Below are 17,151 nucleotides of genomic sequence, written 5' to 3'. Positions count from 1 at the left end.
GCACAGTGACTGCTGTTGAGCCAAAGTTACACTTCAGCTGCTGAGTGAGGACTTAGTGGATCGCTCTTGAAACCATTGTGCTGAGCTGTTGTTGGCTAATTGGAAATATCCTGAACACAGCAGGAAGAAAGAGGTTGGGCTGATTCATATTTGCCATTCCACTGAATGAAGTGAGATTTTTTTTTCATTTTGAATCAGTTTTCACAGCTTTCTCCTTGTTCTGTGCCAACACTTACACCCTCCACCCTGCTACTGTTATTCTGACCACACCAGCAAAATGATTGTTGGAGCATCATCTGACTGGTTATTCAGAAAAAAAACAATTGAGCATAAGTTTTCTCAGCAAGGATCTCCTCCTCATCTGCAAAGACATGGAAGTGGTCCACCTGACATCGATGATGGCCAAGGGAACAATAGACAATACACTCCTGTGATTTTCAAACTTGGACCCTAAATATGCCGAAGCCTGCATGATAACATGTTTGCAATATGGCCAGGGGAGCCAGAAAACCAAGGCAATCTCAGTCCAGTTAAACATCTAAAAAGACTCTTTCACAAAGAACAAAAGGCAGCTTGAGCATTTGGGATTCATCAGACACTGTCACAATCACATAATGGAAACTTTCTAAAAAAAGAAAAAAAAAAAAAAAGAAAGACTGCAACAAGAGGCAACATGCTTTAGGGGAAACTTGGTCAAGTTTCTGAGACTCGAGCTCAAATAATACAAACGGCATGATAAAGTCGGCCGGTCATCAATGGCTCATTTGTTCAGAGTAATTACTTCTTTTTTTTTTTGCAACATTTAAGTGTTTCAGAAACCAGACAGTTGACATTTATCACCGACATTACAACCAACTAAAGACTAAATTGTGCCGCGAGTATTAGAGCTAGGCCTTCGACCAACCGACCGCGTTTCAGAGCACACAAACACTGTAAACACACCTGTTACCTTCCCAGCACGACGCGGTTAGACTAAAAACTCTGCTGCTACACCTCCCGCTGAGAGTGAGCTGCTCAGAGTTTTAAAAGCGCGAAGTCACCGACCCGAAGCGTCGCTGACACAAAAGCTTCGACACCAACCCAGGGAAGAGACGTGACGGATCCATTTTACCTGTCTGTGCAGCAGCCAACAGCTCACTCTCTCCATCTAGCCCGCACTAGTTTAAAGCGTGTGCAAAATACTGTAGCAACACTCATAAAGATATAAATGCTTAAACCTTTGTCAGTATTGCCAGGCCTCACAATCGTACGCTCAGATTCTTCACAATTCAATTTTTAAGTTCATTTACAGAAACCATGAGCACAAAAGTACAATCTATCAGATTTACCAGCATTGCAAACCAGCAACATGAAGAAAAGGGGTTGTCGTACCTTTGAAGAGGTCCTGAAGTCCAATCTTGTGTCTTTTCCTGAATGATTTATATTCCTTTAGTACACAAGAATACAACGATCAAAATAATTTGATTTTATTCCAAGTTGTGAACATTGTCATATGAAGTCCATTGCAGACTGTCCCTTCAGTTTCCCATCAGTGCTGTGTCTACTGTCTGTCTGTCTGACTGAAGTCTGTGATCTACTAGTTTAGACCCCTGCAAAGAAAAAAGTAAACCCCATGGGATCTGGTCTAATTGAGCCATTGGGAAAGCCTTGGGCAATGATTCTTGGTCCCACCCACTTAGAATTACAAGAGAATAATTATTACATAAAGGAGATTAAATATAACATTTAAAATGCTGATATGGACCCTTATGGGTCCCAATTGATTGTCACCAATGTTTTAACCAACCAACTGAAAGAGAGAGGCAGGAAAGCAAAGTTTTTTTTTAATGAACACAGGTGGCTTAAGGTGAATTTGAATACCAAATGTAGTGCATTTTTTTTGTTTTAAATTGTAGTTTTAAACGTGCACAAGGCTATGTGAATCTTTTTTTCTGAAACTTTAAAAAAAGTTAACACAGGTGGCTTGAGAAAGAGAAATGAAAAGCCCAGAAGCTACAAGTGTGATAAAATAGTATTTATTTCACAGAAACATACAAGGACAGGGAGAAAAAAAACAGCTTATGGTGATATCTGTCGTACACATAAAGCAAAAAAAGCAAAAAAAAAAAAAAAAGACTATGTACATCTGAGAATGGATGCCTGAGTGTAATTTGAGTTGAAAGAACTAAAACTAACAGGCTCCATCTGCTATCACATACTGCAGAGGAACATGGACAGACTGAGAAGACCACATGTGTGTCCACAAGAGAAGATAATAGAGGAAACACCACTAAAGTGAAAGAGAAAGGTGGCAATTGATAGTTACACACTGTGCAGAAAGAAAACAAATCACTTTGAACCTCAAAAACAGGATGGAAAACAGTCACGGATACTGCACATTCAATGCAACGCATACAATTCAACGTGATGGATGGTAACTTGAAAATGTACTTTCATTCAGTACTAGGATATCTATTGCCAGTTTCCAAATCCAGCGTATACACATGAATAAATGTATTTAATTTTGAATTTTAGGTTTTGTTGATAGGATATTTAGCAGTATGCAGATTTCTTTTAAGTTTACACAGACTCTAAAAATTCAGATAATTCATTCTTTTGGAGCTACAAAGGACAAACACATTTTTCTCCAAAGTAGAGGATCAGCTTTCTATCAACTATAATTTAGAAAGAGAAAACAGTTTTGCTTTCTTTGTGAGTGTTGCCACAGGAATTCAGGAAGAGCTGCAAGAAAAAATAAAAATAATAAAAATAATCTGTGGTTCATCTGACTGCAAAGAAATAAACAAAATTGAACACTGAAAGAAATGCAAGTTGGATGAAGATGAATTCAGTAAACACATTGTCCATACAGTAACCGTACAGTAACACAGCTTCATATAACTGGGGAAAAAAGACACAAACACACAACGCTGAGAAGCTTCTCAAGACATGATTTATCCTCCGTCACTAGTACTATCTTTCAGTGGCAATCTCCCTTCAGTCAGTTGAGGATTTTGCATTGCAATGTTATCTAGAATTACTGATTCTAAACGTCAGAGGCGATATGAGGATCGACTGAACATTTTTTGCCATTTGCTCTGGTTAGATTCCTCATAAGAAATTTGTATTATCTTCCATTGTGTCTAATGGATTCATTATTGGCCTACAATATTTTATTTGGAGCATTTAAGGCTAACATATGGATAAAATCTGTCCGCAAACCCAATATCTGCAGGGTATCAACTGTATGAAATGATAAACTGTAAACTACTTATACATTTAACGCAAGACCGAGTTAAACCATGTCTGTGAAACTATCCCAAAGAATGCTTCTTTTAATCTCTACATATAAACATCACTTATAACATACATTTGTTTTTTTTTTTTTTAAGTGTGATATACAATAATATACAAAAAAAGCTTCAACTGGATTCATGCATAATACGTGGAGCTAGCTTGAGAGAACATACAGTTGTCAAACTGGAAAAAAGTTCGACTTAGATGCACCTTGTGTTTCTGATACAAACTACACAGTTAGTCAATCAATCTATCAATCAATCAATCAACTGGGTTGACAAAGACACAGCTTTGGATCAACAGAGTAGAATAACCAGACCAACAGAAACAAAGGAAGAGAGAAATGTTTTAAAGCGAGCTGCCCTCTCAAGCAGTGCAGCCTCTTGCTTCCATTGGTGGCAAAAAGTTAGCCAGGACACAAGGTTTGTAGGTGCAGGTGTCAAAAGCAGAACTAAACCAGATCTACTGTACTGTACTAGAGGTATTTGGTGCTTTTCATACGGTTAAGCACTAGCCACCCAGAAATCTTTCATTTTCAATTAGTTGACGGGTTGTGAGACACAAGTACAGTGAGCGGGAGCCGCTCTTGTCACGTCATTGTCTTTGTACTCATCTCATGTACACACCCTCCAACTAACACACTCTGATTCAACCACATAAACTCTACTATCATGGGATAACTGAGCACTTAGTGAAAGCTTGACTGGTAAAACAAGAGGCTTCTGGTTTGTCAGTCAGCGAGGTGGCGATGTTCTTGCCATGTTAAGTAAAATCAGTACAATCACTAATGTTCAGTTACACTTACAATGAAGCTGTCCATGCCCACTGTTTATGCTACTGATTAGTGTCAATGCCCCACTGTTTATATCCTCCTACACTTCACCATTTCCCTCAAAGTATCACCCTACCAAACCTCCTCATCAACATTCGTTCTAATTTACTGTAGTGTGTACTTCTCAGTTAGTGTGAACATATATGCTACTGAATGTTTCCATAGTAACTGGCGTCCAGAAACCGTTTTCTGGTGGTGCAGTGATGGTAGCAGTGATTTGAGAGCTCACTCACCACGTGAAAAGAATACCATGTCAAAGTTGTGAAATAACAGGCACTTCTAAACACTGTTTGCTCTTACTGACATTATCAGCATATGAAGCTGCACTCTGCATCCGCTTGCATTTTTCATGAGTAATTTCCAAAAGGACTTTTAGGTAATATGATTATTTCTCAAAGTACTTTGTGCTTAAAAACTTTTACCAAATTAACTTTTGTCCCCTCACACATTTCTAAATGAAAAAACATGTTATAATGTATTTCTACCTGATTTAAAATCTCAATACATACAGAGTAAAACAAGTTACTAACATAGGCAAACTATTATGAACTCCTCTTAAAATGGTCTCTATTTGACCTTGTGGCCTTTCATTATCTTTAGGTAATAACCTGGCTGACTAACCCTTTAAATGTTCTAACAGTGGCCAAGTGCTGAACAATTGGTCAATCAATCAAGAAATGGCCAAATATTTACTCGTTTCATCTTTTAGTTGTGAGGATTTGCTGCTTTCTCTGTTCTGTCATTTTAAATTCAATATCATTTAAGTCGACAAACCAGCAATGGAAATTATGATGATTTTTTTTTTAGTTTTTATAGACTAAATGACTATAACATGAGAAAATATTCCTCAGATTGACTGATAGTAAAAATATTGGGATTTGATTTAACTTGACTAAGACTGACTTTTATCCCTGAGTGGGCAGACATTGTTTAATCTCTTATAGAAATGCTGACAGACTGTATAATCATTTCAAACCTGACTTGAGAAAGAAGTTGTCAGGGGTTGAGTCTAGACAGGAGAGTTGAATATCTATGGTTTAATATTCTCTAATTAACTAAGTATTTATGTAATGTCATAATGCTGGTGGTTTGTGATAGGCCTGTATCTCTTTTCTTATCTCTTTTTTGTCATATGTGTCTTTCTTCACACACATTCAGGAACAGAGGATGGATGGATAGAAAAAGGTATGACAAAAGAAACAAAATAACACCTGCACTAAGGACATCAGACAACAAAACAAGTACATCATGCAACATAAAATCACTTGTCATACTGTAAATGAAATAAAGTCTAAATAACCCAGCCCGCCCACCCTGGACCTGATTCTCCATGTCCCCTCAGGTCAGGAGCCAGAAACAGGTTTGCTGCCCCTCAGCTGAGACCATAATGCCCGAAGTTGCTGCTTTGGCATCAGACGCACACAGAGAGACTGGCAGAAGTTATGATTCCTTCACAGCGTTGAGTCGGTCGGTCAGTCGATGTAATAACGGACACACATTAATCTGTCTCAAAATCAAATCTCAAACAAAAATAAAGAAAGTGAGGAGTTCTGGGTGGGAGAAGAGAAGCAAATTGTCCCACAAAAAAAAAAAAAAAAAAAAAAAAAAAAAATCATCTTCTTCCCACAAAAACAAACCTATGTTCTCCTGTTTGGCAGCTGCACTTCCTGTCATTACTTGTTGCTTGAAATGTCAAAAGTTAAAAACAATGTAACCCCTCTCCAAAGAGGCGGAGGAGTCAGTCCACCTGAAGCAGCATCGGTAGTGAGTGAACCCAAAGTTCCTGGTGCAGTGTCGCTCCCACAGTCCGCTGAGAAGTGAACAGCAGTGAAGCTGCTGAAGTGAAGGAACAGAGTAGGGGCTGTTTTCCATGTCCCCGTGGACAGTAGAGTGAGTCTGCTGATGCATTCTGGGTAGTGCAGCTAGATGAAACCATTGAATAAGTCCAGGAAAATCCTGCACATGTGATTTTTTGCAATACCCACACTTCAGTCAGCTTTTATATAATGGGCAACTTCACCCTACGTGACAGTTTCCTATACAGGTTCATCCTTGTTGTCCTGGATCCTGGATGGACTCTTGAATGATTCATTGTTGTTTATGTAGTTGAATGCGGACGGTCAGCACGCTACATTGGTAAAGGCAAAGGCTGACTTTTGGGAGGAGCCCTAGAACGGGCTGATGAGGAGAAGATGCTTGAAATCAACCTGAGGTAAGAGAAGAGAAGAGAAGAGAAGAGAAGAGAGAGAAGAGAAGAGAAGAGAATACAAGAGAAGAGAAAAAGGGTAGGGAAGGATAGTAGAGTGGAGGAATGTGGAAGAGAGAATGCAACTTTAAAATACATGTATAAATCATTATGTAATTAAGCATTGTCTTGAAAGCACAGATTTAAATAACAGAGGTGGATGAGACATATGCAGGCATATTTACAGGGTTATAATCTGTCTGTCTGTGTGTGTGTGTGTGTGTGTGTAGCTTATAATCACAATTTGGCTAGATATCTGAAGGGCTGTCTGAATGTTGTTTATAGCAGCACTTTGAACCATTTCAGTTCTTACTGAGGCAGAGCTTTGCTATGCTTTTCTCACTGGCTTACCTCACATACAGTCATATACAGTAAATCTGAAAAAAGCGACACTTCACATCATGTTTTTAATTAGCTTCACCACACCATTCACAGATCTAAAACTATCTGCCAAACAAGCAAAACTAAGAACCACGTTGGACCATCAGTGAGAACTCAACATATTCAGAACACATGTGCAATGAGGGAGATGTGTGTATGTCTCACATTAGATTGGCATGGACTTCATCTTGACCATAGAGGTGAGTTCCTGTTTGGTAACGTGATCGCGCCGCCTCTGTCTCACCCTGGAAATACAAAGCAATAATTGAACACCAACAAAGTATTTTCTTTTAAAAGTCCAGTCTTTAGCAAAAAAATAAATAAAAAATTACTCAATGAGAGAGAAAGAGATCACACCATTGTGGCTTGTGGATGTGGCATACATGTGTGTGTGTGTGTGTGTCTTACCACATGACATAGATAAGGGAAGGGACAGTGATGAGGATGACCACGGAGAACAAAACCAGCAGAATCACCAAACCCAAATTACTTTCATCCTCAGGTACAGGATCTGGGTGGGAAGAGGGAGGAAAAAAACAACATGGGAGGTCAAAAAAAAAAAAAGAAAAAAAAAAGCAGGATGGGTGACACGGAGAGAGAAAAACTTAAAGCAACATATAGAGGGAGGTGACTGAGAGGGAAACAGAGATAGAAATGAATCCTTGAAGTGTGGTGAAATAAAGAAAAAAGTTGAAACCCAGAAGCAAATATAGCTCAAGAAGGAAGAACATGGAAGACACAGTATAACGAAACATCTCTGGGTTATTGTCTTGTCATAAGTCGAAAATATGCATTTCATATTTTTACACACACTTTCACTCTGGTGTTTTTTTCTAAAACAAAAAAAAAAGAAAAAAAATAGTCTATGTGTGTTCTTGGATTTTATTTCTCTCTGGAGAGAAGTTAATTTTAAAGCTGCCATTATAGTTTTTACACAAACATGCACTTATCACACTGAGGCCAGCAATCAACTTTCACACACACAAACAAGGCAACATTGGTTTGAGCTGTGAAACAAAGCAAAAGCACAAACACACATTAACAATGAAGTGTTTAAAAACTTTTTTTTTTTTTTGGTATTTTGAAGATTGAAAAGATTTATGTGTACATCTGCAAATGACAGTAAACAAATAGAAAAAAAAAATAGAAGAAGACATCTGGTTCACAGCAGACCAGCTTAAAGAACTCTGACAGTGATGTTCAGCTGTCTGCTGCCAAAACTGTGTGTATTTGTCCCCTTGTATATACTGTGTGTGTGTGTGTGTGTGTGTGTGTGTTTGTGCGTGTGTGTGTGTGTTTTTACCAGTCCATACTTGTGTGTATCCTGCATGTGTATATTTCAGATAGGCATGTTTGCAACTATGGGCTGCTTTTTTCCTGTGTTTTTGCCCATGTATACGTGAGCTGCTATGTATGTTTCATCCAGTGCACATACAAAAATCTAGTACCCTGCAGGTGCAATTTACTGCAATTAGATGTAATTTGGTGATGATGCCAGGCACAAGGTACTTGCACTTTTCTATCCACAGAATAATAACAGTAAATAATGCCTTTCTAGAGATTATTGCTGCATTAATGACTGATGCAGCTTCTTGTTCCTGCCAAAAAATAAAAGAAAGACAACCTCGTCCTGCTATTCCTGCTAATCTTTCATGGGTGTCCGGCTGAGTTGAAATCTGGCAAATGCAAAGGCTATAGTACATGAATCACATCATGATCATACTCCAGCCATTAATATCCACTCATGTTTGGTCTAAAAGTATCTGCATTTGTTAGGTTTCTCAATGCATTTTTCATTTAAAGGAGCTATTTGTAAGTTTTGATATCGCTACATAGCCATGTTAGCATTAACAGCTGTTTACTTAACAGGCTTGGCAGGAGCTTCAGCTATTGTCGCACTTACAAGACAGGAGATTATAATACGCCCTCTAAGCAGCGCTACTTCTTCAGGGTAGACTGGACGCTACAGTGACTCGGTATCGGAAAGTGATGAGACAGTCTGACCGGGCCAGGGCTAGCTGGTTGGCATGCTAACTTCAGTGCAAGAGAAGAAGAAATAGACATAGAAGCAAAACAAGAGGGTTGCTTTCCACTGCTGGAGACAGCTCTGGTAATAAAAAGCTGTTTATGCTGGCGTTCGTTATGTGGCAATAGCAAAATGTAGAAATAGCTCCTTTACTTTGGCACCCAACTGTCTACTGACATGTTTTAAACAAGCAAGAAACGACTTTGTTTCAAAACTGGTCCAAACTTGACTGTTAATTAATTCACCGCAAAATAAGATAATGGATGATTTGGTTGTGAATAAAATGAGCAGCTCTTCCCAATGTGATAGGCTGTATTGAATTTTATTGTCACTTTATCCTCTTCTTCAGACTGATTAGTAGATTCCTGCCTTCAAAATACTGCTGTCCGAGGCGCAGTAATTCCATCAGTGCATCTTCACTGCACAGTTTACGGTTCATGCTGTTGTTGTGCTTTATAAGTGTTTCATCTTTAAAGTTTGTTGTCGAGTCGGTAAACTTAGTTTTACACGCAAATGTTGGACAATACATGGTGTTCCTTCTTTGCAATATCTCAGCCATCTAAACTGTGTGAGCCCTTGCTGTAAGAGAGAGTAGGTCTTTGTCTTTTTCAACACAGGATCACCTGCTGATTTCTCATCGTAACTGTCCTCATCAGAAATTTGGAACTGTAGTTGCACAGGAGGGTCTCAATGATTTTTTCTCTTGAAAAATCAATAGATAGTTTGTCTCATTGTCACCAAAGGGCCAAGAGAGAACAAGAGTGCTTACGGACTGGACACATCAAACACAAAACTGTCCACATCCCATGTTGTTATGACGACGAGAGCCTCACGCTTCCACTCCACTCTAATCACTCTCTACTATGTCACTCATTCACACTCACACACACCAATTCTCACTCCCTCTCAGTGTTTTACACTGTATCCAAAAATGGTCACCATATGCGTCTCAATGGTCGCAGTCTGGAGCCCCGGATGTGGCTCTTGAATGCAATAACAATTCACTTATCATTTGAAGCAACAAAGGAGTCTTACTGTGTGATTTTGCAGTCGAGGTTTCGGGCTTTGTGTTGAAGGGAAAAAAATAGTCTGGAAATCTTTCATCTGGTGGGAGCTGCTCTGCAGGGTCTGGGGTGGTGTATACTGAAGCACAAACAAACCCACACACATTTAGGCATTTATTTAAAGTGAGTAACAATAAATATTCACAACTAACAAAAGTTTGCTGTTAAAGGCTGAAAAACTTCTGCTTATCCAAGATGTTAGTTTTAGATATAATGCATGCTTGCTGCCAGAGCCTCAATAAACATATCAACTATGTTGCTTGCTTTTTTCACCTTATATTTATTGCAAAATCAAAATTATTCCTTATGTCTTTATTAGTTGCAATTCTCTGTCTGTCTGCAGAAGTCAGTCAACATTATCTCATCTGCAGTTAGTCCAAAATGTAGCAACAAGACTGTGTGGAGATCATACTGTATCTCCCCTGCACTGCTCTCCATTGGTTACCAGTGAAATAAAAAGCTGATTGGGCTCATCGCTTTTATTTTACTTTTTGATAGTCATCATAAATCACCCTCTCCATCTTCTATCCTCCTATTTTAGGATTAAGTAGTTCTCTGAAAAATATACCTAATGTATTTTTATAGTTGTTTTCAAAATAATTTAATTTGATTATTTTTATTTTAAGTACTAACTTTCATTATTCTGTTAATGCATTCATGTTATTGTACTTGAACTTGTCATGTCTCTTTCAAATCGACAAATCAGCATTTTGTAAATTTTCTGTCTGACCTTCCCAGGGCCGGACTAGAAGCAGGGGACTCCATTCACTCCACTGGCTGTCAGCGTTCACCTCGTCACGGGCTCGTATCTGCACCTGGTGGAGGTGGCCAGCCAGGGCATCAAATATGACAACTGGACTCTCCTCTGAGTAAATCTGATTGATGGAGAAAGACAGAGCACAAAACAGTAGCTGTAGACAGGAAGAAAAGCTGATGTGATGGTGGTATCACATGAATAAGCTCTGTGGAACTGCATGACCAGCATTTTTACTGTTGTTGGCCTGTTGAGTGTGTTTTGAATGACCCACCAGGCAAAATGTCACTGAAAACATGTTGAAAGAAGACTGAAATCAGATTACCTGCCAACATGGGGTTCAAAATAAAAGTCTTTTCCCATGCTCTTAATGCCTTTTTAATTCCTCTGTTGGGACTGAATTTGTTAAAATGGTGGTTGGTTGTGCATTAACCCCTCATTATATAACAAAGAAGGTCATGTGATATGATAATGTTGATTTCAAAGAAAGTTAAACCACTTTCTGCAGCGACCAAGATGTGTTTTTTTTTTTTTTTGCACAAAGAGTCATCACTTGATCTAAACTAAAGAAATCAACTAAACAGATTAGATTTACAGACCTTGTAGTTACCACATTCCAAACTTAAATGCTTGATGATGCACATGTGGCATGAATTCTGGTGGTGACAGGTATTTTTCTCTTTCAGTATTAGTAAAAGGAATAATTTTACCTCAAGATTTCTGCTTTCTTGTTTTTAGTAGCATTTTCTGTGCTTGGCTTGTGTTACAAAAATAACCACCAGGGTTATTTATGTTTGTGACTAATCACAGTAAGTAGAATGCAATTAAGTTTAGTTTCAATTGCTGGTAAAATGTGGGAAACTTGAGGGGTATTTTCTTTCACACAACCCATATTCAGTTTGTCAGTTTGATGCAATGCTCCAGTTTGACCCAGACTGCACCTCCATCAGCACTGAAATGAAACCTGTGGCCTTGTTTACTAACCTCTGACCAGTACATAGAGCCTTGCGGCCTGTATCTGATCTGAAACACTAGGGGAAAAGCCTCATGCAGCGGCCAGGAGGAGGGAAAGTTCCACGAGACGATCAGCCTCTTTGGATAACCTTCTAGCTCCTTCGCGAACACTGACTCTGGAGGGTTTGGTTTCACTGCAAAGAAAGATGGACAGAACGAAAGAAACCCTGATTTAGCCACAATTAATAAAAAGACACAACTTAGAAAAAGATGTCAAGTACAGGAGAGCAGACTGCAACTGCAAATAGAAAGACCTGCTCCTTGAATTAAATTAAAAACAATTCCTATACCACTTTGATATTACTAGACCTATTCATTAATTCTCTACGTTATTAAACTGGTTCCACAGACTTCTAATGTCTTTATGTTTTTAAGCATCTTCACACCACTGTGTCAATAGTGTAATATGCAGAGGCTGAGGAACATCCAGTCAGCACACCAGCCATTGTGAAGACTGTCTCAAGGCACTGTGAACGGCTCTGGTAGAGAGCAATAAGAATGTCTCATGCAGACAGAGAAGCAGCAAAACAAGATAATTGAGTTATAAGTGGACCAAAAGGGCACAGTCGCAACAGCAGTCTGGAAAAATTATGTACAGCATTAGACATCATGACATTTTGTGCGAATGATGTACTCTGCACAGGTGAATCTTCTGTTAATCCATTTAATATTGTACTTAACTTTAATCTGTGTAATTTTAGCAGTAGTTTAATTTCTACTCCACTATATTTTGGAGACTTGAAGACTTCTTTTCACGCAGTCAATAAATGATTATCACAGATTAAGATATCCACTAATATATAAAGTAGTTACAATTAGCACCACCTTGCTGCCAAGTTGAATTTTGAATGCAGTGCTTTTATTTGGATTGAGTATTTCTACACTGTGCTACCTTTATTTAAGTAAAACAGCAGAGTACTTCTCCACTTACAAAACATAGGTTGTTATATTACATCTGGATGTGTGAGTTTCTATGTTTTTGCTCATCCATGGCTGTGCCTTGCAATGTTTGCTTGCTTTATGGTTTACTAATGGTCCGATAAATGCATGTAAATGTAAAAATGTGTGTGAATATGGACATTTGGGAAGTAAGTAAAGATCTTATGTTCAGCTTCTTCTGGAATATGAATGTCTCTACATCTCTATTGGTTTTAGAGGCAAAGAACAGAGAGGTACACGGAGAAGGGAAATAGTATGAAGAGATCAAAACTCCAGCAACACTTGTAGTGTGAAGACCAGCTTTACTGTCTGCATATCTACCTGTTGTTATAATACAAGTGTGTCTATTGCTTTAAGGCAAAAGATGGAGAGGAGACAAGGGAGGAGCTATTGAAGCATGAAACTTGTACTACTGAAGTGGCACCATTTGTACAAACTACTTTAAATGAGTGTGACGTTACAACTGGAAAAAGCAATAGAGGGGACAGAGCCAACGATTTTGCCAACTAATCATAATTTTTGAGAAATGCAACAGTCTGTTTAAGTAGGACTGGATGTGGAGCAGTGGAAACAAGAACAAACTGTAAAATGATCAACTTTAGTGGAAAATCACTACTGTGCTTCACAGACATACAACAGTAATATGACTTTAAAAAAAAAAAAAAAAAAAAAAAATCAATTTTAATCCCCATTCCTGTGTGTGTGTTTCACATGGTCTTACATAGCTCATGTAACTTAAACCGGACATATGTTGTCTCAGACCCCAGGGCATTGGTCTCAGTGATTCGAAGGGTATGGATGGTTTGCCAGAAGGCGGGGTGATCTACATCACAATGCTTGCGGGTGACATCCATGACACATGGCATCCACTCCTGACCATTGCCCCTTGAAAACAAGACAAAACATGTTCAAATACTTAGTTTTTTTCCTTTGTGTTAAAGACAATTTAACTATGTTGCAAACTTTAAAAAATGTTATGATCCAGTTGTCACCACAGCTTAAGGCTAAAGCAAGGACAGAAAGAGTGTGAGACCCACTGCTGTAATATGTCATGGTTAGAAGTTTCCACTAAGTACAATATGTCATGTTAGAGGAAGGAAGGCAAAGTAAAGAGAGGAAGCAGAGAAAGCTCACACTGTACACACTACCATCAAATTGTACCCCTGTGGCACATGCTCTATATTTAGTATCTTCATATCCCATGCTGAATGTGACCTTGGGCGTTGCTGTTTCAGTTGCAGTGTCCGGCTCTTACCTGAAGGAGGCATTGTACTGGGCTGGCAGGAAGGTCTTTACAGATTCCATCCAGGAGCAGCGAACATGAGTGTGATTGGGCACTTGACAGGAAATGCTCAGCAGCCCAGGGGGATCTGAGAAACGGAAATCAGAGTTCACTTTTAGGACAGAGAGGTAGTCTTTTTAGACGATGGTAAAAATTGTCTCAAGTCTAAAATCTACACCGCTGTGCTCTCTTGTTCTTATCATTAATCAAAATATTTCAGGAGAAGCCTTGCCAGTACCATGGAAAACTCCCTGTCCCTTAAAAGGAAGTCCGCTTAGGGAGCCGCTTCCTGTTTGAGACATTTACAGGAAGTGGACGGCTTTGTCTTTGTGACGGCAGATAACATCAGTTTACTCTTAGGACCTGTAACCTGTTGTGATTGTGTAACATGTCTTCTTATAGCCAGAGCACCAGCATAAATTAAATACTGAGAAAATCATTCATAAAAGAGAAATATGTTGACCCAAAGACAAGAGAGAGATGAGAATGTGTGAGTGGGAGAAACAGAAACAGAAACTTCATTTATGCTTTTATGCTGAATTATCCAAAGAATGAACTGAACTGTGAGGGCCTGGGACTGTCTCTGAATATAGGAGCTAAGACACAGGGACACAGGCTTCCTTTTTTTTTTTTTAAAGCTGCAGTCCCAGGGCGAAAGACTAAAAGAACGACAGAGCTGTTAAAGTGTAATAACTCCTAAACTAGGCCATGTGAGCCTGAACAAGTCACAACAACACTTACGACCCAGCCTGAGTTTGACGGAGTGGAGGAGCAGCCCCCGGTTATCATAGCAGCTGTAGATGCCCTGTGCTGAGTGGCCAACGTGCAGCAGGACTAAGGCTCCATCTGATGTTACTTTGTGCCATGGCAACGCTGAGCTGTGGTTGAGATGCCACACCACAGGTATCCTGGTTGGGAACATGTAAGACTTCAGTTATTATGCTTAAACTAGAACTTAACTCTTTAAGGACATTGTCATAGGTATCAAATACCTAAACCTGCATGTCAACAAATCCCATGAAGAGACCACAACATACACTGTGTTGCCAGTATAGCTAAAAACACTACTGTATTTTGTAGCAAATATTAACCCATTAATGTGTTGGGTTTTTTTTAGGTTTTGGTCAACAACGGAGGACTATGCCACGGCCACACAAACCTGTTAGTAGGAGTAAGTAGTTGGTTTGTCTTTTCATGGGATTTGTTGAGAATATATTTACATTTTAGGTCTTAATTTTATTTTATGTGTTTTGTTTACTTTAAGTTGACTGACTTTTTTTTCCTTTGAGAAGATGACTTGCTGATGTTCACCGTTTCTCTTGATTAAATTTGTGTTTGGCTAAAAATATCATTAGAGGTTTCTCTTTTCTGTTATGTCAAATAATTTCGTATTTTTCTTACATCTGATTTAGCAAAATTCATTCAGTGTGACCCTTTGTATCACGATAACTTATCTTCTGTTACTGTGAAACCCCTGTCTGTGTGCAGACTGCAACTTTTATGATGAATTTGTTACTTCATGATTGTTGAATGTAATAATTGTACTGTAGTATCTATATTGATATTTTAAATCACTGAAATCTGACAGTGCTGGAAATATTTTTTTGTCATATCTTTGTCATTAGAATAAAAAAAAAAAAAAAAAACATCATCAAGTCACACAGGCAATAGTTTTTCTTTCCTTACCTGAATTGTGACTTCCCACATGCCAGTGTCACATTTGACTCCAAGTGCCCATACTGCGTGCCTGACACTGCCAACACAGATACCACATAAAGTATTACAGCATGTTGTTGTCTGGCTTATAGTATATGCACACTGTACAACCTGGCACACTGTGTGTCTGCATTGTCTGTATTAATATGATTTAAGCGCCACCATTTACAGTACGGTCGACAGCATCACAATAACATGACCATACAAGGTTCGGGATTCAGCAAACACCCGGCTGAAGAGACTTTGGCACACAGTATAAAGCTGCTGCAGTGTGGTTTATTTCTCTGAAAGTTTATTATGATAGCCATTAAAATAAAATTACTGTGTATCAGCAGATCATCTTTGAGACCTTTGATGATAGACAAAAACACTTCAGCATTTTAAGAAGATACAAACAGACTCTACTCTTAAAAACCATGTAGAAACATTTTTGATGTCAACATTGAAAAAAACGAAACCCATATAATGTAAAAAGATTATTTATATCGCTGACCCCACTGAGAGGCAACACCCATACTCGTCAGCTGATCGTCTTAATTTGCCTGTTCATAAAATAGGTTTGGGACTGACTACAGAAGATTCAACGCCATCTTGTGCTCCCAGCTCTACCTTCACAAAGACACTAACTAAACAAATGACTGCCGTGCTAAGGATTGTGGAGCACTGAAGTCACACCAAGACAGATAGTGTAGCTTGTCCTTAGTGTATTATACTAGCCATATTCATGCAGAAACAGGGCACATCTCTCAACCACATTCAGGGCAACCTTTGAAATGGGACACCTTTTTACTTATTTCTGCCCCAAATTACTTTTAGTGGCAGGTAGCCATGTAAATAGCTTCAGTTTTATCTGCTGAGGTTTTGAGGTATCCATCTTTGATATTTCTGTATCCACCCTTAAATGATGAATGAAATGAATTTAACTTTGTTAGTGGTCCTCATACCATTACAAAATGTCGATTAAAATTTGATAAAACATCTTATGAACTGAAAATGACTCATCATACCTACAACATGCTCACTGTTCTCAATTTTAATTGGAACTATTTTTACCCAAAAATTAATTCATGATAACAATATTATCGCAAAATCTATGGAAAATTTGATTTAAAATTTTTTTAAAAATGCTATCAGTCAAATTCATCCTTAACTTTGTTTTTTGTGTGTTTTGTCTCTTTTTTGGCAAATGAATTAGACCCAAATATGAAGTTGAGTTTCCGTAACCTTAACTGTACCGAAGCAAACAAAAAAACAAAAACAACTACACTTAATGGATAGTTAAAAGGCAACCAGGTTAACTGATAAACAAAAAATTCACATAGCCTAACATCTGCCATCAGGATATCACCATATGTGTACCCTAGTCCAAACCTAGGTACATACAACCAAAGCCATCTGTATGGTGAAACTGTTTAATGTGCGAACAGACGTGATGTAGCCATGTTATTTTTTTTTTTTTTTTTGAAGTATATTTTTTGGGCTTTTTATGCCTTTATTTGATAGTATAGTGGAGAGAGACAGGAAACAGGGAGTCAGAGAGGGGGAATGACATGCAGCGAAAGGCCGTCCGATGCGGGATTCGAACCGGGGCCAACTGCAGCGAGGACTGTAGCCTCTACACA

At 38.6% G+C, this 17,151-nt stretch overlaps 1 protein-coding gene across 1 annotated transcript in view; it reads right to left on the bottom strand.

Annotated features, from left to right (window-relative positions):
- Window positions 1-1,999: 1,999 nt before the first annotated feature.
- The window catches only part of il11ra (interleukin 11 receptor, alpha), a 51,470-nt gene continuing 36,318 nt past the window's right edge, over window positions 2,000-17,151 (bottom strand). The window contains exons 3-12 of the mRNA XM_056403444.1: window positions 15,500-15,566; window positions 14,555-14,721; window positions 13,787-13,901; window positions 13,253-13,416; window positions 11,563-11,726; window positions 10,555-10,699; window positions 9,796-9,903; window positions 7,143-7,245; window positions 6,900-6,979; window positions 2,000-6,315 (exon numbers count right to left, since the gene is read on the bottom strand). Coding sequence (XP_056259419.1) covers window positions 6,901-6,979; window positions 7,143-7,245; window positions 9,796-9,903; window positions 10,555-10,699; window positions 11,563-11,726; window positions 13,253-13,416; window positions 13,787-13,901; window positions 14,555-14,721; window positions 15,500-15,566 — 1,112 coding nt within the window. The 3' untranslated portion in view covers window positions 2,000-6,315; window position 6,900. The remainder of the gene's footprint in view (window positions 6,316-6,899; window positions 6,980-7,142; window positions 7,246-9,795; window positions 9,904-10,554; window positions 10,700-11,562; window positions 11,727-13,252; window positions 13,417-13,786; window positions 13,902-14,554; window positions 14,722-15,499; window positions 15,567-17,151) is intronic.

Source organism: Seriola aureovittata, chromosome 18, assembly GCF_021018895.1.
Source record: "Seriola aureovittata isolate HTS-2021-v1 ecotype China chromosome 18, ASM2101889v1, whole genome shotgun sequence".
Taxonomy (NCBI): domain Eukaryota; kingdom Metazoa; phylum Chordata; class Actinopteri; order Carangiformes; family Carangidae; genus Seriola; species Seriola aureovittata.
Note: the sequence above shows the minus strand (reverse complement) of the source record. Positions and strands in the feature narration are given on the sequence as shown.